General features: G+C 41.5%; 1 protein-coding gene across 4 annotated transcripts in view; it reads left to right on the forward strand.

Annotated features, from left to right (window-relative positions):
• The window catches only part of CNST (consortin, connexin sorting protein), a 93,823-nt gene that overhangs the window by 57,487 nt on the left and 12,217 nt on the right, over nucleotides 1-24,119 (forward strand). For 3 of the 4 annotated variants that reach the window (XM_062210780.1, XM_062210781.1, XM_062210783.1), the window contains 6 exons: nucleotides 478-564; nucleotides 988-1,102; nucleotides 4,080-4,101; nucleotides 4,255-4,351; nucleotides 12,731-13,563; nucleotides 23,883-24,015. In XM_062210780.1, coding sequence (XP_062066764.1) covers nucleotides 478-564; nucleotides 988-1,102; nucleotides 4,080-4,101; nucleotides 4,255-4,351; nucleotides 12,731-13,563; nucleotides 23,883-24,015 — 1,287 coding nt within the window. Of the gene's footprint in view, nucleotides 1-477; nucleotides 565-987; nucleotides 1,103-4,079; nucleotides 4,102-4,254; nucleotides 4,352-12,730; nucleotides 13,573-23,882; nucleotides 24,016-24,119 lie in introns of those variants that run through there. The other variant, XM_062210782.1, reaches the window with a different exon arrangement.

Below are 24,119 nucleotides of genomic sequence, written 5' to 3' on the forward strand. Positions count from 1 at the left end.
AAATCAAGAAATAGTACTTTAAATATGCTTAAATTTAATAATATTTAGAGACTTCTCCATTTTTGGTAAGCTGAAAATTTCTCAACTTCTGTTGATTATTCATTTTAGATATAGGACAGTTAAGATGTCAGCTAAGATATCCACGTCCCATATCCCATATTGGAGTGTCTTGGTTCGCTCTACAGTTCTGGCTCTTGACTAGCTTCCTGCTGATGCAGACCCTGGTAGGTAGTGGCTTTGGACCAAATAATCCTGTGCTTGCCACACAGATGGGAGACCTGGGTTGTGTTTCCGGTTCCCAACTCCTGACTTTTGGCCTGGCCCACCTCTAGTCATTGAGGTATTTGAGGAATGAACCGATTCTTGTTGGTGCTGTCTCTCTCTGTGTCTCTCTCTCTAACCTCCCCTGCACCCACCTCCCCAATAGAAGAAATGTAAGTAGTCTGGATTTCTATTTTCCTTAAATTTTCTATACAGATGAGAAAGCAATGAAATTCATTCAGCTTGAACGATTATATCATGAGCAATTGCTTGCAAATCTTTCTGCCATTCAAGAACAGTGGGGTGAGTAGATACTAACGTAGAATGTGGAAATAGCAGTAACCTAACAAATTGCTATCTAGAGTTAACATACTTTATGAAATCAGGAAACAGATGTTTTTCAACAATAAAGTTAATGTTTCAGAAAACGTAGTTTTTTTAATGTGTCTTTCATTGTGAGAAAATTTTTTTCTTTGTGTTTTGCTTTTCATGGCACTGCCAAGAAAAGAACACTTGCATTTGTTTGCATTCTTCTGATCACATTGCATGCCCTACAGGCTAATTTAATCTCTAGAATGACATTTACTTATGATGAAAAGTGATCCCTTGATTCTAATTGTTTTCATTTTTTGAGTTTAGGAGGATAACTTTACATGCTAATCATTATCAGTGGTGTGCTAAATATGCTTTGTAAAAGCCAATGACTAACAAATACTTTCAATTTAGAAACAAAGTGGAAAACTGTACAGCCACATACAGTTACATCCCTAAGGAATTCAGAAAAGGGATTTAATGGTGAAGATTTTGAACGGCTTACTAAATTTTGCACAACACATCAAGAGTAAGTATATCAGACTTTGGTTAGAATAAGTTGGAGTAAAATATTGAAACATAATGGCATTGAGTATTTGAAATACAAAATCTGTTAATGTTCTCAACTGGACAGATTTTAATAGGTGTAATAAAATTATTAGATTCTTTTCTCAAGTTTCTTTATTACATTAAACTCAGTAAATGACTGACGTTTTTAAAGACTTATTTATTTGAAAGGCAGAGTTAATAGAGGCAGAGAGAGAGAAAGAAAAATATTTTTAAAAAAATTTTTTAAAAGATTTTATTTATTTGAGAGGAAGAGTTACAGACAGTCAGAGGGAGAAACAGAGAGGAAGGTCTTCCGTCCGTTAGTTCACTCCCCAAATGGCTGCAATGGCCAGAGCTGCATTGATCTGAAGCAGGAGCCAGGTGCCTCCTCCCGGTCTCCCACATGGGTGCAGGGGCACAAGGACTTGGGCCATCTTCTACTGCTTTCCCAGGCCACAGCAGAGAACTGGATTGGAAAAGGAGCAGCCAGGATTATAACTGGCGCCCATATGGGATGTCAGCGCCGCAGGTGGAGGATTAACCTAGTGTGCCATGGCGCCGGCCCCAAAAAGTCTTTCAACTACTGGTTCACTCCCCAAATGGCCATAATGGTAAGAGCTGGATCAATCTGAAGCCAAGAGCCAGGAGCTTCTTCTGGGTCTCCCAGGTGGGTCCATAGGCCTAAGCACTTGGACTATCCTCCACTGCTTTCCCAGGCCACAGCAGAGAGCTGGATCAGAAATGGAGCAGCCAGGACTTGAACTGATACCCATATGGGATGCTGGCATTGCAGGCGGCAGCCTTACCTGCTGTGCCACAGTACTGGTCCCAGAGATTCACAGGATCCTTCTAATTAGAAATTTTAAAAGATAACATAATTTTGATCTTTAGGTTAAGAGAGCAGCTAATTCAGATGGACAAAATTGTGTATACAGATTTTATTTATTCTAGTTACTTGCTACTGTTTATATATTGTAGTCAAACACATAGAAAGAGTAGTTTAATGCTGTAAAGTAAATATACTACACTAGTTCATCAAAATGCTGCAGAAAGAAAGCTAGATACACCAGGTAATCTTCAAATTTCTTGACTTATGTAAAGGAATTTGATGTTTTTAGGCTAAATTATAGTAGTAATAGTGTTTTAAGTGTTAAAAAAAAATTGTTTTAAGACCTAGAACTCTGAAAGCAAAGAGGCATGAGAATGTTTAAAGTAGTGGGAATTTCTGAGATTTTGAACATAAGTCCTCAATACACAGGCTAAAAGATTTTGCATTTTACTGATAACTTTTTTTTTATCAGAGTCATGGAAACAGTGCCAGTAGTTGTTGCTTAGCTCATACAGCAGATAGAAAACTTGCTTTTAGATCTGCCATTTTGGGAAACCAGTCTTTGAACAGTGATTTTATGTCCAGAGGTGGATGCTTGTTTGACTCTCATGATGATACTTTCCTTTTATTAGTCACTTTGTACCTTTGAAATAGTATGAAAGTCTCATTGTTAACCGTATTTCTTAACATGTTCAGTGGTTAACTTTGAATTTTGTAGCATTTCAAATAATGGAATTTTTTAAAGTAGAGATTATTTTCTTACTCTGAAAATACTCAGTGTGGGAGTGGGCATTGTGGCCCAGCAGGTTAAGCCAGCACTTAGGACTTTCTTGTACTACCTCTGCTTCTGACCCAGCTTCCTGCTAATGCGTGCCCTGAAAGTCAGCAGACGTGGCTCAAATAACTGGAGTCTGCAACTCCTGTGGGAGACGTGGATGGAGTTCCTGCTCCTGATGCCAGCTTGGCTTTTACAGGGATTTGGGAAGTGAACTAATCTCTCTTTCTCTCTTTCTCTTTCTCTCTCCCCACCCCACACACCTTCATAAAAAAAAAAATACTTGTTGTAGATACATCTCCCCTTCCCATGGAACTGATAACTTCTTAATATGTTAATGATTTGGTTATTTAATCAATAAATATGTATTAAACATAATATTAGTATGGTTTCCTTGTGCTATAGAATTTAGATAATTCACCCCAAATTACTGTTAAATTTTGACATTTAAAAATATTTTTCAGTTATACATACAGGAAAGTGTATAAGCTTGATGAATTTTTTCAGATACATATACATGTATGTAATTCCCACCCTGAGCTAGGTACAAGATGCAGGGTATTATCTAAACCCCTCATAAGACCCCCTTATGAAAATGTCAGGTCTGTATCTACTTTCCAACAATATATTTGCCTATTTTGTAAACTCATATAAATGGAGCCACATAGAATGTAAATTTTTGTATCTAGCTTCTTGCACCCATCATCTTGTTTGTGTTATATGTTGATGCATGTAAGAGTAGTTTGCCCTGTTTTGTTGCTCTGCAAATTTATTTATTCTGTGATTATGTAGCAGTTTATCCATTCTACTGTTATTAGCCATTTGTTTCTGATTTTTTAGTATTATGAATAAAACCATCATGAATGTTTCCATGCATGCCTTTGCTGGATTTATATGTTCCCTTTTCTTTGGTATTCCCCAAAACTTAATATTTAAAAGTTATTTTTGTTATCTATTTTCATCAATAATTCCAACAAAATTATCATCTACCATAATCTGTTTTAGACTCTAGTAAAATAAAATGAAAATTTCAAAAAATATATATGTGTGTGAAAGGCTTTAAATACACTATTAGCAAAAAATTAACATCCCCATTTTTATTATATTATTTCAACATTTGGAGCTTCTTTGGGGGTTTTCAGCAGTAGTTCGCTACCTAAGGAGATTAACACATGACATAGCTGCACTTTGAACCATGTAAGCTGGTGTAGGGTTTCAGCCATGGAAATCTTCTGCGCTGATATTAGAATCCAGGAGAGCAGTATTTTTTTAATAGCCATTTCAGTAACATTTATTTGGAAGCATGTTGCTGCTATAGTTTGTTAAATTTTTTTTTCTCTTTTTTTCCTGCAGTCCTCTTTTATCCAAGCATAAGGTAAGAAATTATTTCTTATGAAAATATTTGTAGAAAAACATTATTGTCATATGTTGTTGTATGGGCTGTTAAGAAAATAAAGAAACCTTTCTTATTTTTAGCTTTCTAAATTAATGCAACCATTTACAAAAAAGTTTTTTTTTCATGTTTTAGATAGCAGCTGTAGAAAAATCCCTGGGAAAAAAATGCTTTCCACAGTTCATAGCACCCGAAGAGCCAAAGGAAAGAGGAGCTACAGCCAAAGAGTCGGGTATGTTTTTAGATTAAGTTGGAGAGGGACATTAAAAAGACCTACCCCTGTGATATTTTACAAATACTACTCTCAACTGCTAGGAAGGGATTTTTTTTTAATTTACATTTATATACATAACTCTCTCCTAGAAAAACAGCAAAGCAAGATTTTTTATGTTGTGTACTTCCTTTCTACATACCTAGTAGTAGGTACTATAAAATACCTAAATTATTATAAAAGCATAAAATTATTTCAAAATTTTCAGTAGGCAATTCTTTGTATCTAACAACATGAAAAGTTTGTACAGAAATGCTCTGGAATATAATTGGTTTTCATATATTTAGACATCCTTTTCTCTGGACTTTATAAGAAATTTGTTGTAAAATCTAGATATTTAAAAGCGCTATATCTTGTTAATTTATCTGTGCCTGTTTGTTCTGTCCCATTAGTTGTTGACTAATATATGATGTACTTTAATTGGTGTATATACATTTCTACCACCTTTCTTAAAAGATTTTTAGAGGGACAGGCATTGTGGCACAGAAAATGAAACCACTTACAGCACCCACATCCCATGCCCGAGTGCCAGTTAGAGTCCTGGCTATTCCACTTCCAGTCTAGCTTCCTACTAATGCATTGTGGGAGGTAGCAGATGATGGCTCAAGTGCTTGGACCCCTGCCACCCATATGGAATACCCAGATTCAGTTCCTGGCTCATGATTTCTGCCTGGCCCAGCTGTAGCTGTTGTGTGGACATTTGGAAAGTGAGCCAGTGGTTCAAAGATCTCTCTCCCTCTCTCTCTCTCATCCCTTTCCCCTCCCCACCTTTCCCAGCCTCTCTGGCAGCCACTCTGCCCTTTCAGGTAAATGAGTAAATGTTGGGGGGCACTATGGCATAGCAGATAAAGCTGCCACCTACAGTGCCAGCCTCCCATATGGGCACTGGTTTGAGTCCCTGCTATTCCTCTTCCAATCCAGCTATGGCCTGGGAAAGCAGTGGAAGATGGCCCAAGTCCTTGGGCCCCTGCACCTATGTGGGAGACCCAGAAGAAGCTCCTGGCTTCAGATCAGCCCAGCTCTGGCTGTTGCAGCCATTTGGGGAGTGAACCAGTGGATGGAGGACCTCTTCCCTCCCTCCCTCCCTCCCTTCCCCTCTCTCTCTCTCTCTCTCGCTCTGCCTTACAGATAAATAAATAAATCTTTTTAAAAATACATAAATGTTGCCGGTGCTGCGGCTCAATAGGCTAATCCTCCGCTTTGCGGCGCTGGCACACCGGGTTCTAGTCCCGGTCGGGGCACCGATTCTATCCCGGTTGCCCCTCTTCCAGGCCAGCTCTCTGCTGTGGCCAGGAGTGCAGTGGAGGATGGCCCAAGTGCTTGGGTCCTGCACCCCATGGGAGACCAGGAGAAGCACCTGGCTCCTGCCATCGGATCAGCGCGGTGCGCCGGCTGTAGCACGTCAGCCGCGGCAGCCATTGGAGGGTGAACCAACGGCAAAGGAAGACCTTTCTCTCTGTCTCTCTCTCTCACTGTCCACTCTGCCTGTCAAAAAATTTTTTTAAAAAAATGTTAAAACAAACAAGGGCCAACACTGTGGTGTAGAGTGTTAAGCCTCCACCTTTGGTGCCTACATCCAGTATGAGCCCCAATGTCCCAGTTACAACACTTCCAATCCAGCTCCTTGCTAATGTGCCTGGGAAAGCAGTGGAGGATGGTTCAGGTGCTTGGGCCCCTGCACCCAGGTAGGATACCCAGAGGAAGTTCCTGGCTTCTGGCTTCAGCATGGCCCAGCCCTGGCTATTGTAGCTATCTGGGGGAATGAACCAGAGGATGGAAGATCTCTGTCTCTCCCTCTCTCTCTGTAACTCTGTCTTTCAAATAAATAAATAAATCTTAAAATGAAATAAGATAAAAAGTTTTCAGAAATTTTCTCTAAATGCGTAGTCTTCATTATAAGAACTTCAGAGAAAAAAGAGAAATAATATTTTTAGGTTTTTTTTTTTTCCTGATGACTGATTGCATTGCTGATTGGTATTCCTGGGCCTGAGAGTCCTGATACTAAAGAGGAAGTACCAGGTGTTTTAGATGAGTTGCCCTGAAGATATAAGATGATGATAATGCCATCATTTTATGCCTTTTATTCTTTACCAAGTGCTTTTTTATTTTGTTTGTAAAGATGTATTTATTTGAAAGGCAGAGTTACAGAGAAGCAGAGAGAGAGAGATCTTCCATCCACTGATTCAATCCCCAAATGGCCACAAAGGCTAGAGCTGGGCTTATCCAAAGCCAGGAGCCAGGAGCTTCTTCTGGGTCTCCCATTGGGTGCAGGGACCAAGGACTTGGCCATCTTCTACTGTTTTTCCAGGCCTTAGCCGAGAGCTGGATTGGAAATGGAGCAGCTGTGACTTGAACAGGTGCCCATATGGGATGCTGGCACTTCTGGCAATGGCTTTACCCACTAAGCCACAGTGCCAGCCCCTTTTTTTGTTTTTAAAAATCTTTATTTTTTTTCTTATGGGGCAAGATGAGGACATTGCCTTTCTGGGCTTTTTTTTTGTGTGTGTGTGTATACAAATCAGAGTAAAATAGGCCTCCTAACCATCTTAAAGGGAGAAGACAAACACAAAGTAGCCACCTAGTGTGGATGTTGATGTGATTCCATGTTGTGCACATTGGGAAAAGAGCTATTCTATTACCAGCCTTTTCTTTGAATTTCAAACATAGCATTGCTTGGTGCCCAGCACAAGCTTGGAATTACCCCTGCCTTGGCCTCTGCTGTAATTCACATGGTGTGTGCACACGGAGAAACTGAGGTGCCAGGTTTAAATCACTTCCTTGGTGCTTTACTTCATTTCCAGAACCTGGATCTTCTGGTTCTAATTAAGTGCGGCACATTCCTGCTATGGAAGTTGTACAGACTAGCAGCAGCAGCTTCAGCAATCCAGACATTCGCTGATCATCATCTTTTGAGGGTGTGGACTAAATTCTGAAGGAAGAAGTTTTGCCAGAGTTCAATAAAACAGTATGTTTTAAAGAGAGAAGTCGAGAGTATGGATGATTCTGTAGTCGTCAGCTTTCATCTCTATCACAGATACTGAGGGAAGATGCTTAGGAAGGAGGAAGACTCATGGTTTAGGAGACTTGTAGTCCAAGAATAGGTGGCTCCACTGAGCTGGCATCCTGTGTAGTCGGTGGGTGGTGGGTACAGAGAAAGGATTACATGGCAAGCCAGGAAGCAGGAAACTATCTGGGATCAACAAGACTCCTGTAACCAACCAACTCTTGAGAGCTGTCTCCTATGGACACCCCCTCAGTGACTGAAAGACCCCCACTGGGCCCCCTCCTGGATAGCATAATCGGATCAAGTCACCACACATAATCCATTAACAATTAGCATTAATTCATTAACCATTAATGTCAGACTTTGGAGACCAAACTTTGGATACATGGGCATTTGGGGGATACCAGAAGTAATATTCCAGCCGTAGCACTTTCCACATGTAGTTTGGAACCCTCTTGCCCTTTGCATCTTAAGTTATAGCTTCTTGGTTTGATTGATTATTTCATAATATTTTTGTATTTGTTTTCTGTTTTGTTTTTGAAAGATTTATTTATTTATTTGAAAGGCAGAGTTAGAGAGAGGCAAAGAGAGAGGTCTTCCATCTACTAGTTCACTCCCCAGATGTCCTCAATGAACGGAACTGCACCGATCCAAAACCAGGAGCCAGGAGTTTCTTCCAGGTCTCCCACACGGGTACAGGGGCCCAAAGAATTGGGCCATCTTCCACTGCCTTCCCACGCCTTATTATGGAGCTGGGTTGGAAGTAGAGCAGCCGGGACTCGAACCAGTGCCCCTATGGGATGCCGGCACTGCAGGCAGTGCCTTTACCCACTTCACCACAGCACCGGCCCCTGTTGTTTATTTTTAAAGATTTTTTAAAATTTGTTTTAAAGGCAGAGTTAAAAAAGATAGGGAAAGACAGAAATCTTCTGTCTGCTGGCTCATTTCCCAAATGGTAACAGTGACTGAGCTGGGCCAGGCTGAAGCCAGGAACCAGGAACTTCATCAGGGTCTCTCGCATGGATGGCAGGGTCCCAAGCACCCAGGCCACCTTCTGTTGCTTTCCCAGGCACATTAGTAGGCAGCTGGATCAGAAGTGGAGCAGTTGGGGGCTGGCTCTGTGCTGCAGCGGGTTGGACCATGGCTTGCAATGCTGGCATTCCATTTGGGTGCTGGTTTGTGTACTAGCTGCTCCATTTTTCATCCAGCTCTCTGCCTGGGAAAGCAGCAGAAGATGGCCCAAGTCCCTAGACCCCTGCACCCAGGTGGGAGACCTGGAAAAAGCTTCTGGCTTCAGTCTGGCCTACCTATAGTCATTGCAGCCATTTGGGGAGTTAACCAAGAGATGGAAGATGTCTCTCTGTCTCTTTTCTCTCTCTCTGTAAGTCTCAAAGAAATAAATATTTTTTAAAAAAATAGAGCAATCAGTACTTGAACTGGCACTCACAACCTGCTGTGCCTCAGTGCTATACCCTGTATTTTTAAATAATAGGATAAAGCAACTATTTTTGTATCTGTGGATAATCTTTGTAAATAATACATCATACCTGTAGATATCTTTATTACTGAATTCATAAGTGATATCTCAGTTCCTTAGATATTATACTATTAAATGGCTGTATTTTGTCTAGAAGTTTTAGCTAGCCACTTCACTTCTTACTCATATAATGAAATCTCAGGCTGATTTTTAACACCCAAATCTCGTTTTATGCAAAGCTCCTCTTCTTCTCTGCCCCCTAGCTGCCAAGAACTGGGAGCATACTCTGCTGACATTTGGAGCAAACTGGATTACTGTTTATGATAGAATCCAGATTGTTCCGCAGGGGATGTGTGCTGGCTCCCTCAGTGCCAGCTGAGAAGGAGCTTACTCCCAAGATGTTGCATTCCTTTAAATAACCTATCCTAAGCTGGTAATAGTATATGTGAGACCATGCTCCCCAATCTCAGTTAGTCTCTGATTCCTATGAATGTGAATCTACTAAACTTTGGGTACTCAGAACTTGTAGAGGGATAATTTGGACCCTTTACAAACTTTGTCCTTTTCTCTAACGTTTCCTGCCTTAATAATACAGGGCAGAAAGGTTAGTAGCAAAGCAGACATCCTATGGGGAATAAAATGCCTCTGTGTTTTAGTATAGTCTCCCAAACTCCAGGTGTTTCTTCAGGATAAAGAGAGAAAAAGGATGCTGTACTTCCCAAAAGGTGGTGGCTTCTTCCTTCTCCTGATCCTTATCTGTTTTTGAGTCAGTTTCAGAGGAGGTTCTACAAATTCTACTGGAAGTCTGCATCTCAACAGTCTAAAGTCCTTGATTCTCTGAAATCTGAAGAAAGCCTGTTTTTTTTTTTTTAAAGATGTATTTTATTTATTTGAAAGTTAAAGAGAAAGAGGGAGAGAGAGAAAGAGGGAGAAAAAGCACTTTCTTCTACTGGTTCCCTCCCCAAATGACTCCAAAGGCCAGGCCTTCATCCCAGTCTCTCAAATGGGGCTATCTTCTACTGCTTTCACAGGCATGTTAACAGGGAGTTGGATCAGAAGTGGAGCAGCAGGGACTTGAGCCAGTGTCTATATGGGATGCCAGCATTGCAGGTGGCAGCTTAACCCACTATACCACAACATGACTCCTTCTAATTTGTTTTTAAGATTTATTTATTTATTTGAGAAACAGAGTTATATATAGAGAGAAACTGAGAGAGAGAGAGAGAGAGAGAGAGCTCTTTTTTTTTTTTTTTAAGATTTATTTATTTGAAAGAGTTACAAGGAGAGAGAGGCAAGGCAGAAACAGAGAGAGAAAGAGAAAGAGAGAGAGGGAGAGAGAGAAAGAGAGGTCTTCCATCCGATGGTTTACTCCCCAATTGGCTGCAACAGCCAGAGCTGCATCAATCTGAAGCCAGGAGCCAGAAGCTTCTTCTGGGTCTCCCACGTGGGTGCAGGGGCCCAAGGACTTGGGCCATCTTCTGCTTTCCCAGGCCACAGCAGAGAGCTGGATTGGAAGTGGAGCAGCCAGGTCTTGAACCAGCACCCTATGGGATGCCGGCACCTCAGGCCAGGGTGTTAACCCGCTGCGCCACAGTGTGGACCCTAAGAGAGATCTTTCATCTGCTGGTTTATTCCCCAAACGGCCACAACAGCTAGGGCTGGGCCAGGCTGCAACCAGGAGCTTCTTCCAGGTTTCCTGTGGATGGCAGGTACCCAAGAACTTAAGCCATTCTCCACTGCTTCCCCAAGTATATTACCAGGGAACTGGATCAGAAGTGAGCAGCCAAGGATACATACCAGCACCTACATGGGATGCTGGTATTGCGAATGGCACTTATACTACTATGCCACACTGGCCCTGAGAGCCTTTTTTTTTTTTTTTTTAAAGTGTGAAATTTTTATTTTTTTGAAAAGCAGAGAGAGAGAGAGAGAGAGAGAATTTCCTATCCACTGGTTCGCTCCCCCAAATACCCATAATAGCCAGGGCTGGGCCAGGCCAAAACCAAAATGAAGCTAGGAGCCAGGAACTCAATTTAGGTTTCCCACATAGGTGGCAGAACCACCTACTTGGGCCATCACCTGCTGCCTATCAGGGTACACATTATCGAGAAGCTATAAATAGGAGCCAGGGACAGGACTTGAACCCAGGCTCTCCTATATGAAAGGCAGCTATCCCAAGCAGTATCTAAAGTACTATGGCAAATACTTGACCTTGAAGACAGCTTTATTTTTTCTTTTTTAAAGATTTATTTATTGGGGCTGGCACTGTGGTACGGCGGGTTAAAGCCCTGGCCTGAAGCGCCGGCAACCGATATGGGCGCTGGTTCTAGTCCCGACTGCTCCTCTTCCAATCCAGCTCTCTGCCATGGCCTGGGAAAGCACTAGAAGATGGCCCAAGTCCTTGGGCCCCTGCACCCATGTGGGAGACTCAGAGGAAGCTCCTGGCTCCTGGCTTTGGATCTGCACAGCCCCAGCCATTGTGGCCAATTGGAGAGTGAACCATTGGATGGAGGACCTCTCTCTGCCTCTGCCTCTCTGTAACTCTGCTTTTCAAATAAATAAATAAATAAATCATTTTTAAAAATTTATTTTATTTGTTTGAAAGACAGAGTTACAGAGAGAGGTAGTAACAGAGAGAGAGGTCTTCCATCCGCTGGTTCACTCCCCAGATGGCCACAACAGCCAGAGCTGTGCATATCCAAAGGCAGAAGCCAGGAGCTTCTTCTGGGTCTCCCACGTAGGTGCAGGGGCCCAAGGACTTGGGCCATCCTCCGCTGCCTTCCCAGGCCATAGCAGAGAGCTGGATTGGAAGTGGAGCAGCTGGGACTTGAACCAGTGCCCATATGGGATGCCAGCATTGCAGGTGGTGGCTTCACCTCTAAGCCACAGCACTGGCCCCGAAGACAGCTTTTAAGTAATACCTTTTCTTTGGTATGAAATGGGCCTTAATTGTCAGTAGGTAATTATTAAAGTACTAGTAAATGAATAACCAAATGGAACATTTTAATATTTTATCTTCACCTTTGTTTATAATCTGTGTAAATTGAACAGTATATGACTATACAAAAAGTTAAAGCTTCTAAGATCATTAGAATACTAAAGCACTGATAAACTGAGGGTGAGAAAGCTTCTCTGTTATCTACCTATCTGTGTAATTCTCATTCATTATTCATACAAAGGTTTTAAGCAGTTTAGTTTTAAAGTTAAAGAAGAAATATTTTAAGTTGATTTTAAGGAAGAAATTGAAAGAGATGTCAGAATTCAAACCTGCTTCTACCTCTTGCCAAAATATATATCTCTACCCTTTGCTGCCTTTTTTTAAGAAGATACAGTTATTTATAAACACAATTATTATGGACTCAAATCATAAATATAAATAGAATAGACTCTTTTTCCTTTAGCCTTAGTAGATCATATCAGTATTACTTATATTTTAGTTATAAATTTATTACTAAGGATTATCATGTAAAATATTTTCTTAATATGCCATGTCTTAAGTACATTGAAAATAATTTTCTAACTTCATTGAAATGTAAAAGGCCAATAGACATATTCATTTAAACATAATAGACTAAAAATATTCTTAAATTGCTGAAAAATACTGTATCAGTAAAAGACTGATTTGTTTAATTTGTGTTAACATGTTTTTGTGTAAACAGTTTTATGTGTAAAGGAGTTTTTACCAAATATTTTGGGTATTTCCTCTACTTAAGGTCAGTTCTGTGCCACAGATGGAATTACCGTTTGAGAGGGTTAGAATATCATTATGCTGCTCATATCATTCATGTGTCCTTTGTTTTCCCTGTTATACAAAGTATTGTGCTGAATTTTAAAGCAACTTGTTTTTCTTCACCTTTAGAGAGTGAACCGAGTACCAACCAAGAAAGCCAACAGCAAGAGGATCCCCAGGAGAGCAGTCCCTGCTGTGATCCCATGGACAAGCAGGCAGTCACTGCAGCAAAGGACCACACGGAGGAGCCGCTCCTCAGCACGGAGGCCACGCTGGAGCTCCACGCCCAGTCCTCGGAGACAGCCAGAAGCAGGTCTGGGCCAGGCTCTGCCGAGAATGCTTGTGCGGATAATAGCTGCTTGCAGCTGGCTCAGCCAGAGGACTGCCCAGATGTGGCCACAACAGGGGGCGTTGCTGAAGACCCTGAGGCTGTACCTCCCAGCCAGGAAGCCACAGAGCCACTGATTTTACCAGGTCCTGCGCTGATTTCGGAGGACAGATATTCACAGACTCGGAGAAAAGAACTCCATTTACCACTTCAGGATGCTTCTGAGGCGTTGCCCACAGGCCAACTTGAGAACAATGAATTAAATGAGCGGCAGCAACCTGATCCCTCAGACAGTGATGGGAAATCGCTGCATGGTCAGACTGACTCAGAGGGCTCCGGGAATGCACTTTGTGAAAAGAATGAAATATCTGACTTAAGTGCACGGCTGCCTGAGGTGTTTATGGCCCCAGAGGAAAAGGGAGATGAGGAAGACCAAGTCAATAAAGAAACCGAAGACTATTTGAACAGCCTTCTGGAAGGGTGCTTAAAAGACTCTGAAGAAGATTCCCTTTCATATGAAGACAACCCAGACCTTTCTCCTGAGGAAGGGTCCTACAGCCTCCAGGAGAATCTGCCTTCCGATGACAGCTGTCTTTCTCTGGATGATCTTGCCAAAAGGATACAAATTGCAGAGGTAAATTAGAGACGAAGCACAATTAAACGTAAAATGAAATATCGCTTTATTTTTATAAGATGTCCCTAGTCTCAAATATGAGCAAGAATTTTAGTTAACATTACCTGTAATCTTTATATTTTCATTTATTTATATGTATTGAAATAAGTGACTCTTAATTGTTGTGTTTATACTTGTTATGATATTGCATGCCTACAGATACAATAAGCTCTATTATGAATAACCATTTTTAATAATCCTATGACTTTTACTTGGCATTCCCAGAAATTATGATCAAGAGTAGTCACATTCTAATAAGGAAATTTCATTTTTCTTCTCGTACATCTAGGAGACAAAATACCTAATATGTGCCCCCTGTTTCTTCCTCTGGTTGATGTATCTTTAAAATTCTCTAACAGAATAACATCTTAAATAGAGTGAGATGAGGGAACACTAGATCCATCTTTAAGCTATTAAGTTGCAAAACCCGAAACAAGGTCCCAGAAAGATGGCCATTCTCCTTTGTTTGATAATATCGTAAAATAATTCAGCAAAAGAAAACATAAAAACCAAATCAAAACTGCAGCCCCCTCACCAAGGTGGCCTGACATAGTGGGAAATACAGGAACAGTGAAAGACTTCAGTTCCAGTCCTGACCCTATCATTTGGTTACCAGCCCTGTGCAGCTACTTTTTACCTCCCTAAAGCTGTTTTCTTTGAAAATGTTTCTTTACCTAAATTAGTTTTTCAGGTTAGCTTTTAAGTCCCACTTGTACCCATCATATTCTAACTCAGCATTATCATTGAACAAAATAATTTAAGAGACAAAATGGAAGAATAGCAGAACAAAAGTATACAACAAAATAAATCTGAAAATAGAACCCAGTGAAAAGTTGCTAAAATAATTATAACTGTCATATCACTAGCTCCCTTCATTGCCATTTATAGTCAGTTCTCCATAGACTATGATTTATTCTCGTTTATTTTCAGCCAGACCACCTGTTTGCCATGCACAGCTAATTCTCCACAAATTGTGATTTTGCTTCTTAATAAAATTTAATATTGCTTAATGACTATAGAGTTTCTGTCTGAGGTGATGAAAATTTTTGGAAATACTTGTAGATAGTGATGATTTTTGCACAACATTTGTAATGCTACAAAACTGTACTCTTAAAAAATAGTTAAAGTGGCAATTTTATGCTGCATATTTTGTAGCAAATTAAACTAGTTTAAAAAAATAGAGCTAACAGTAAAGCACTTGGCCCGGAAGTATTCATTCTGTTACTTATTTTAACCAGATCTCTACTACAGTGAGTTGCAAACTGTTGAATTAATATGTGCTACAACTAAATGCAATATTCCTTCCTTAACCTCAATGTCGGTTTTCCTACCAGATAACGGTTACCAGTGGTTATATGTTATTTGAAGTTGCCTTTTCTTTGGAATTAATATGTATTGTCCCTTTCCCTGAAATTTTATTGGTCTACTAAATTAGGCTACATATGATTAGCAAAACTCGTTTACCTCCCTATAAATATGCTAAATGCTTTTACTTTCTGAATATTTACTTTCTTCTCTATTCTGAGACATATTTTAATAAAGTGCCTAACTCTGTCAGGAGAAGTTTTGAAAGCTTCAGAACTAAAAATAAGCTTGCTTATAAGTACAAATTCATACTTTTTAAAAATAGGTTATAAATGTTATTTTCTGATTTCAGTGTAAACATGTAACTTCTTAATCCGCTTTGTGCTGTGTGCTTTCTGTGTAACCATAAGAGTCTCCCCTGTGCGGGGTGCTGAGGGCGCGCTGAGGATCATAGGAAGTTGTGGCCCTGTTGGAGGCTCTCAGCTGTCACACCAGGCTGTTTTCACTGGAACTGTTTTTGAAGCATTTTTCATGCTTCCTGCTTCCCTCCTTCTGTAGGCAGGGTCCTTAGCACATAATTTCTTAATAACTAAATAATGTCTCAGAGTAGCATTTTGCATTTCCTCAGGAACCACTGCGGCTGTAAGCCTGCCAGGCTGCCCGTTGTTCTACCCTCACAGCTGCCTGTCGGTTCTCCCATCCGTGACAGCCCCTCCCTGTCCCCCACTGTCACAGCTCTTTCCACCACTGTGTGTAGTACACCTGAGGATGTGCTTTCTTTGCCGCGTTCTCCCTTTTTTCTTGTCTCTCTGCTTTTATTCTCTTGCTCTTTCTGCATTGCTCAGTTTTGGCTGCAGTGGAACTTGGTTTTGATAACCATTGCCAGTCCATTCAAGCACTTGTTGTGTTGTGCTGCGCTAAACAATTGGATTTGTTACATAAATTGAACTAATTTTCACAAAAATCTCATAGAGCACTAAAAATACCTGTGCTGTTTTTAATATAGAGACGTATATAAATGAAGGTTCTCTTAGTCTGGGAAGTTTTTTCAAACTCAGGAATAATTTTTGCAAAATGATAGCTTAATACCTGAAGCACTGCTGTTCTTATGTAAAAAAGATCATAACACATTATCATCAGAAGTATAGACTCGACTCTTTCAAAAAAGCGTCAGAAACATTTTTCCTCATTTCATCAGCTTTTAAGAAAAAGTAGTCAGTGGTACAGTATCAGACAGCAGGTTAGGAAGATTCACTCGTTTATTTCCTCATTTGCTGGTTTCTGTGTGAGTGCCATGTTACAGAACCAATGATTAAGAATGCAGGCACTGGTGCTCTGTGGACACGGCCTGAAATCTCAGAGCTGCCTGACTGCATGCGTTGGCCTTTCCCTGAATTTGAGTATCCCAGTTTCTGACAAAATACGAAATTATATTGCAGTACAGTGCCCATATACCCATGCTATACTGACATGATTAATGTCAGAACCGAGAACCTGGGTTCTTTTGATTTGTTTGGTTTTGGAATCTGTAGGAGTCATATTTTCTTCTCTTTAAACTTTTTTTTTTTTTTTTGACAGGCAGAGTTAGACAGTGAGAGAGAGAAAGAGGAAAAAGGTCTTCCTTTTTTTCTATTGGTTCACCCCCCAAATGGCCGCTAAGGCCGGCGCCCTGTGGCCAGCGCACTGCGCTTATCTGAAGCCAGGAGCTTTCTCCTGGTCTCCCATGCAGGTGCAGGGCCCAAGCACTTGGCTCATCCTCCACCGCCTTCCTGGGCCACAGCAGAGAGCCAGCAGAGAGCCAGACTGGAAGAGGAGCAACCGGGACAGAATCCGGCACCCCAACCAGGACTAGAACCCGGGGAGCCGGTGCCACAGGCAGAGGATTAGCCAAGAGAGCTGTAGGGTCAGCCTCTTTAAACTCTTCAAGTGTTCCATCCTGTAGCCTAGGACTTAGAGGGAATGCCTAGCATCCAAACTTGAGAGAAGAAATATGCTATTCTAAATGACCTGATGACCCAGTCCCATGCTGCTAGATAGTAGACTGTTCACATGTGGGGGTGAGTGGATTGTTTCATTTTCCAAGTAGCACTCAAATTGAATATTGGGAATGTTTTGCAAAGATTAATCTGTCTTTTTAAGCAAACAAACTTATATATTTAATTATTTGAGAGACAGAGAAGGACAGACATAGAGAACAAGAAAGAGCTCCCATCACTGCCTTCAGAAAATCTCTCTCTGCCCCACCCTGTCTCTGCCTTTCAGAAATAAAATGAAACTAAATAAATAATAACTTCAAAAAGAAAAGAAAACTGAGGAGTCAGCCTTGAATCTAGACCAAGTCCCTGCTCTCATGAAGCTTACTTTCTTTTTGTTATTTTCTTTCTTTTTTTTAAATTTTACTTATTTGAAAGGCAGGGTTTCAGAGAGAGAGGGAAAGACAGAATCTTCCATCTGCTGCTTCACTGCCCAAATGGCCACAATGGCCAGAGCTGGACCAGTCTGAAGCCAGGAGCCAGGAGCTTCTTCCAGGTCTTCCATGTGGGTGCAGGGGCCCAGACAGCCCTCCACTGCTTTCCCTAGCGTGTTGGGGAGCTGAATTGGAAGTGGATCAGAAGTGGAGACTGGAACTGAATCCCATTTGGGATACCAGTGTTGCAGGCAGTGGCTTTACCTACTACTCAACAGCGCTGGCCCCATGAAGCTTACTTTCAAGAGAGACAGATACATAATAGCGAGGTCACATAAAAATGACTGATATCATGTAAATTATTGCTACAGGCCATGAAGTAATTCCAGCAGGATGAGAAAATCTAAAGTAACTGACATGACAGCTCTTTAAACAATTTGTGGGGGCTATTTAGTACTTATTAAATCATCCCTTTAAGCTAGCAAAACAGATTACATTATAAAACTTCTTTTTTTTTTTTTTTTTTTTTTTTTTTGACAGGCAGAGTTAGAAAGAGAGAGACAGAGAGAAAGGTCTTCTTTTTCCATTGGTTCACCCCCAAAATGGCTGCTATGGCCAGCGCGCTGCACCGATCCGAAGCCAGGAGCCAGGTGCTTTCTCCTGGTCTCCCATGTGGGTGCAGGGCCCAAGCACTTGGGCCATCCTCCACTGCCTTCGTGGGCCACAGCAGAGAGCTAGACTGGAAGAGGAGCAACCAGGACAGAACCGGTGCCCCAACCGGGACTAGAACCCAGGGTGCCGGTGCCACAGGTGGAAGATTAGCCAAGTGAGTCGCCGCGGCCTCTATTTTATGTTTTTTAAAACCTTTTTTTTGTGGCAGGCATTGTCACATAGCAGGTGAAGCTACTGTTTGCAGTGCCCACTTCCCATATCAGAGTGCCTGGGGTCAAGTCCCAGCTCACTTCTGGTCAAGCTTCCTGCTAATGCATACCGGTAGGCGGCAGGTGATAGCCAAGTTGTGGGCCTCTCCCTTCCATTTGGGAGACCCAGTTACAGTTTCTGGCTTCAGCCTTGCCTAGCCCTAACCCAGGTTGTTGCAGGCATTTGAAGAATAAGCCATCAAGTGGAATATTCATTCTCTCTCTCTCTCTCTGCCACTTACTCTGCCTTTCAAATAAACTTTTAAAGTAAGTTTTCCTTTTAAATTAGTATTTTAAAAATTCCACATCAATGTACTTCATCATAATTTGCTTTTTCCTATTTTGCACTCTCCACCTTGCAGTGTTCTAAGAGTCAATAGTGAAGGATCTGGATAACTACCGTGTTCTTTCTAGAAGATGATTTTCCGTCACAAAGCTGGTGGCTTTGGTCTAGTTATGACTTGTTCTTTCAGTTTGTTACAGTCATACCCATTAGTCTCCTTCTACAAAATTTTTTGGCCTAACCACTTCTTCCCCCAAGCTTCTAGTTTGACACATTTAGTCATCAGTCTGTCTCTTGTGTATGTTAAGGATTTCTGCTAGAGGTTTAAACTACTTTGGAAAGATAAAAGTTAAAAAAGTTAGCCTTATTTGAAAGTTCTGTTCATCAAACTTTTAATTGTAATGTATAGTCTATGACACAAAGCAAAACTTAATAGTCATAGGAAATAAGGTCATTTCACATCAGAGTAATGATAAGAGAATTAATCTGGAGTTTGTATTCAAACTCTGCCAGTTCCTGGCTCTGCAGGCTAAAATAAGTCACTTGAGCTCTCTGTACTTGGCTTTTTCCTCTGTAAAATTATGCTCAGAATGCCTGTAAAAGAGAATTGTGAAGATGAAATGTGACATATCGTGTAAATGCCTTTACATAAAGTATACCTGGTCGCTAAATTACAGTTCTTATTATGGAACCCAAACCTCAGTGAGCAGGCAGGGAACGTCACTTGTTTACTCCATGAGGAATAGTAGTGACAAGTTTGACATATGCTTTCACAATGACATTGGTGGTGTTTAAGGTATTTATTATATACTAATGTGATTTATGAATGTTAATTCTTAGGTAGTTGGAAACCAAGTTTGTGTTCTCATTCAGATGTATCCAGCCTTGAGATTGTGGATTGATGAAAGCCTGTATCACTGACAGAAAATTATTTGGTATCTACTTTCTCCTTTTACTGTTTTTTTTTTTAAAGATTTATTTTATTTTATTTGAAAGTCAGAGTTACACAGAGAAAGGAGAGGCAGAGAGAAATCTTCCATCCAATGGTTCACTCCCCAATTTGGCCACAATGGTTGTAGCTACGCTGACCCGAAACCAGGAGCCAGGAGCTTCTTCTGGGTCTCCCACACAGGTGCAGGGGCCCAAGGACTTGGGCCATCTTCTACTGCCTTCCCAGGCCATAGCAAAGAGCTGGATCAGAAGTAGAGCAGCTGGGACTAGAACCTGCGCCCATATGGGATGCTGGTGCTTCAGGCCAGGGCGTTAACCCGCTGACCACAGTGCGGGCCCTCCTTTTACTTTTTAAGGAGGCAGTTCTGAGTGTTTTTGTGTTCACATTAGGATTTGCAATTCCTATAGAGCTGCAAAATAATTTTGTTTTTATTACCGTATCATTCTGAAAATACTGTTTAAAATGGTCATTGATGTTGGGGGGGAATGTGGAAAGACTTATTTATGTGCAAATATAGAGGACTAGGACAGATTTTTTTTTTTAATTCTACATTTATTCATAGAGAAGCACCAGTAGCAATTACATTAATTATAGTTTTCAAACATTCTTTTTGTTCTCAGTGGGAGGGTTTGCTGTGTTTTGTTTAGGTAGGGAAGGAATTTGGTAATTGAAATGGGAAACTAAATTTACATTTTGTAGCTGTACTTTGGGTATTTTAAAAGTACTTCACCTGTTAAAACTGACATTACGATTTTACAGAAAGCATGAAGGTGTTTTTTCCAATAGTTTGGAGGGGGTGCATTACCATGTGCCGTAAATAAACTGCCCCAGTCACCTAGAAATGCTTGGCAGTCTTTGAGTGAGACCACGAACCAAGACCAAGACCTTGTTTTGGCTTAGTTGTCCTTCAACTATGAAATGAAGGCAAACTCAAAGTTGCTTCTTCCTCTTTTTTTTTTTTTTTTTAATTTTATTTATTTATTTGAAAGGCGGAGTTACAGAGAGAAAGAAAGGGAGATCTTCCATCTGCTGGTTTACTCCTCAAATAGCCTCAGTGGCCGGGGCTGGGCCAGGCTGAAGCCAGAAGTCATGAGCTTCTTCCAGTTCTCCCACATGGATACAGGGGCCCAAGCACTTGGGCCATCCTCTGCTGCTTTCCCAGGCCTTTAGCAGGGAGCTGAATCAGAAGTGGAACAGCTGGGACACTAACCAGTACCCATATGAGATGCTGGTAGGGCGGGCGGCAGCTTTACCTGCTACGCCACAGTGCTGGCCCCTCAAAGTCACTTCTTAAGATCGTTGTGTTTGACTGTCCTGTAATGATAAGCGAGAATTCTGTTAGGAGGAGATTCAAGACCTCTGCCCCAAACTCTTTTAAAAATCAGAAAGAACAGATTCTATCAACCAACCCGCCTGTCTTCTCAGAATTTCCACCTTGGCCTGCATCTCCTATGTCTAGGCTTGGTCACACCCTTCCTTGATCTGTAGGCCATAGGACCAGAAGGCAGTTACAACAGAAAAAACTAGAGAAGATCCCTGAACAAGACTGAAAGGAAAAGTGCACACTCCTTCTCTTCAGACCTGGGACAAGCCCAGGTAAAACAAAAGGTTTTCAGTGATGAAGAAGGGTGTGTACAGACAGGAATCAAGGCTCAGAGGAGGAGGGTTGGCCCATCTCACTCAATGCAGTTTCTCATACTCTGCTCCTTCTCTTTTTGAAAATGTTGCCAAAGTTCATTACCACTCACAGTGACTAAGGTGGAGCCACTTGATAAGGCTTGTATCCCTAAACAGCGTGACTTCCAGAATCAACCGCTCTGGATTAAGCTGAGCAGACACTGGGACTGCTGCACGAAGACCAGCTCTGAGTCTGAGTGGAACACTCTGTGCCTTTCCTTATGACTTCAGGAGCGTCTCTCAGCCTGCCAATATCCATTTATTCATATTTGCAAAGTCTTTTTATTTATGGTTTGTATCTGCTTCAGAGTTCATATCACCAAGATACACAATGAACTGTAATGCCAGTCTGAGGCTCCAACTTGGAACTGTTCTCCATAGGATTGTTTTTCTAGGTGAAAACAACCTATTGGAAATCCCCTGGTGGATGGATTCAGTGCTGGTAAATATATGATTTTTTTGTGTGGAGAAAATAGTGAAGGGATTTTGGAGCCCAAAAAGGCTGTCAATGACATGTCTTTAGTAGTAATGTATTCACTAAAATTAGCATCCCTTTTCCATCTCTTGCTCTTCAGATGCTGTTGCCCTCTCAAGAAAAATTGGAGAGATTATTCCTCTGCCCATTTCTACTTACCATTTTGACTAAAGTACTTTTGTTCTCTCAGAACAAGGACAATCGATATATATATAATATTTCCTATAAAAAGAATAAATTACTGTCTTATTGATTTTTTTTGAGATAATGGTTTCTATAGACTCATGTTCACAAAAGCCCAGTACAAGATTGTCTTTGGCTATTTGGCCCTAAAAGCCCAGAGTCATAAAAAGAACTAATAGCATCTCTCTCATATTTATGCATAACACATTATCAGATTTCTGGCTGGAACTAGAAATCACATGAAAGATTTTCTGGGGCCAGCGCTGTGGCATAGTGGGTTAAGCTGCCGCCTGTGACGCCAGCATCCCATATGGTTCCGGTTTGATTCCCAACTGCTCCATTTCCTATCCAGCTCCCTGCTCATGGGCCTGGCAAAGCAGCGGAAAATGGTCCAAGTGATTGGTCCCCTGCATCCATGTGGGAAACCCAGAAGAAGCTCCTGGTTCCTAGCTTTGGTCTGGCCCAGATCCAGCCACTGTGGCCATTTAGGGAGTGAACCAGTAAATGGAAGATCAGTGGATCTCTTTGTCTCTCTCTCTCTCTCCTCTGTAAATACAATAAATAAAAATCTTTTAAAAAATCAAATTGCAAACTTAAAAAAACATTTTCTGCTATTGATCAGGTAAATGAAATTACAGGCAGTCCCCAGTTTACAGTGATCTGATGCCAGCAAGTCACTGACATCCACAGTGTTAGGCCCACAATGCCCACCTGTGTCATCACCTGCAGCCTGTAGCAAGTAGCAACTTACAAGTTGATTTCTGTGACTACGCCTCCTGCTTGCCAGCTAAGCTCTTCTAACTGATCCTCTCCTCTTCTCTCTGCACCTTGGAGCCTAAATGGCAAGGGCTTTGGGTTTTTTTGGTTTTTATTTTTTATTTTTATTTTTTGGTAAATAAGGAGTAGGGCATAGACAAAAAGAATATGGCCCAAGTGAAAACTAGAAGACAACATAGAAAGAGGTAGCAGTGGGGGGCTAAAGAGGTGCAACACAACAAACCTTTTCTGTGAAGGGTCCAATTGCCAATATTTTAAGCTTTATGGTTTGTTTACTGAGTTCTGCCATTATAACCCCAAAGCTGCCATACATAATATGTAGAGGAATGGGCCCTGCTGTGTTCAGTTAAAATTTATTTACAAAAATGAGCATCAACCTGCTGGCCATAGTTTGCCAACCTCTGCATATTACAAAGCAAGGTGTCCCTCATGACCTGGCTTTGAGAGAAATTCTGAAAGGGAAGTCAGGAAATATTTTGAGCAGTAGAACATATGTTCATTTCTGTAAAATTGCTGATGAATGAAAAAAAAAAAAAAGCAACAGTGGTGGATTATAAACCTTCATTATAAAGCAAGACCCCATGGCACTGATTAATAAATAACAGGGAAGTTAAGCTACAAAGGAAGGTGGTTAGGCCGGCGCCGCGGCTCACTAGGCTAATCCTCCGCCTTGCGGCGCCGGCACACCGGGTTCTAGTCCCGGTCGGGGCACCGATCCTGTCCCGGTTGCTCCTCTTCCAGGCCAGCTCTCTGCGTGGCCAGGGAGTGCAGTGGAGGATGGCCCAAGTCCTTGGGCCCTGCACCCCATGGGAGACCAGGAGAAGCACCTGGCTCCTGCCATCGGATCAGCGCGATGCGCAGGTCGCAGCGCCAGCCGCGGCGGCCATTGGAGGGTGAACCAACGGCAAAAGGAAGACCTTTCTCTCTGTCTCTCTCTCTCTCTCACTGTCCACTCTGCCTGTCAAAAAAAAAAAAAAAAAAAAAAAAAAAAAAAAAGGGAAGGTGGTTAAAGGAAGTTTCTTGATTCCCAGTCTACTGCACACCATTCAGGCTATCTAGCCCCGAAGTTAGTTCCGGGGTTAAGAAGTCAGGAATTTATACCTGTGTGTTTTCAGTCCTCTGCATAGAAGTGAAAGTTTTCTTCTGTCAGATTTTGTTGAGTATGATTTTCATTCTGTAGGAGTAGAATATGCCTGTAATAAAACTTCAAATACCTGTTGACTTAGCCTTTTTACAGTGATACATGAAATAGTGGTGTGTCCCACTTTACCATAACACATCGTTCTTGTGCTCTCTTCCAGGTTGTCCCCGCTGAAGGCCTGGTCTCTATATTAAAGAAGAGGAATGATTCTGTAGGGGATCCTTCTGCCCAGATGCAGAAGTCATCCAAGCGAAGAGTGAGATTTCAAGAAATAGATGATAACTTGGATCAAGGTAAACCGCTCAGCACTATGTCCAGCACAGCCAGTGGTCAGTGTTTGCTGCGAGAATGAATTCATGAGTGATAGGATGTTTGCTAATAGGGTTTGTGGCAGAAT

The sequence above is a fragment of the Lepus europaeus genome, chromosome 14, assembly GCF_033115175.1.
Source record: "Lepus europaeus isolate LE1 chromosome 14, mLepTim1.pri, whole genome shotgun sequence".
NCBI classification, from domain to species: domain Eukaryota; kingdom Metazoa; phylum Chordata; class Mammalia; order Lagomorpha; family Leporidae; genus Lepus; species Lepus europaeus.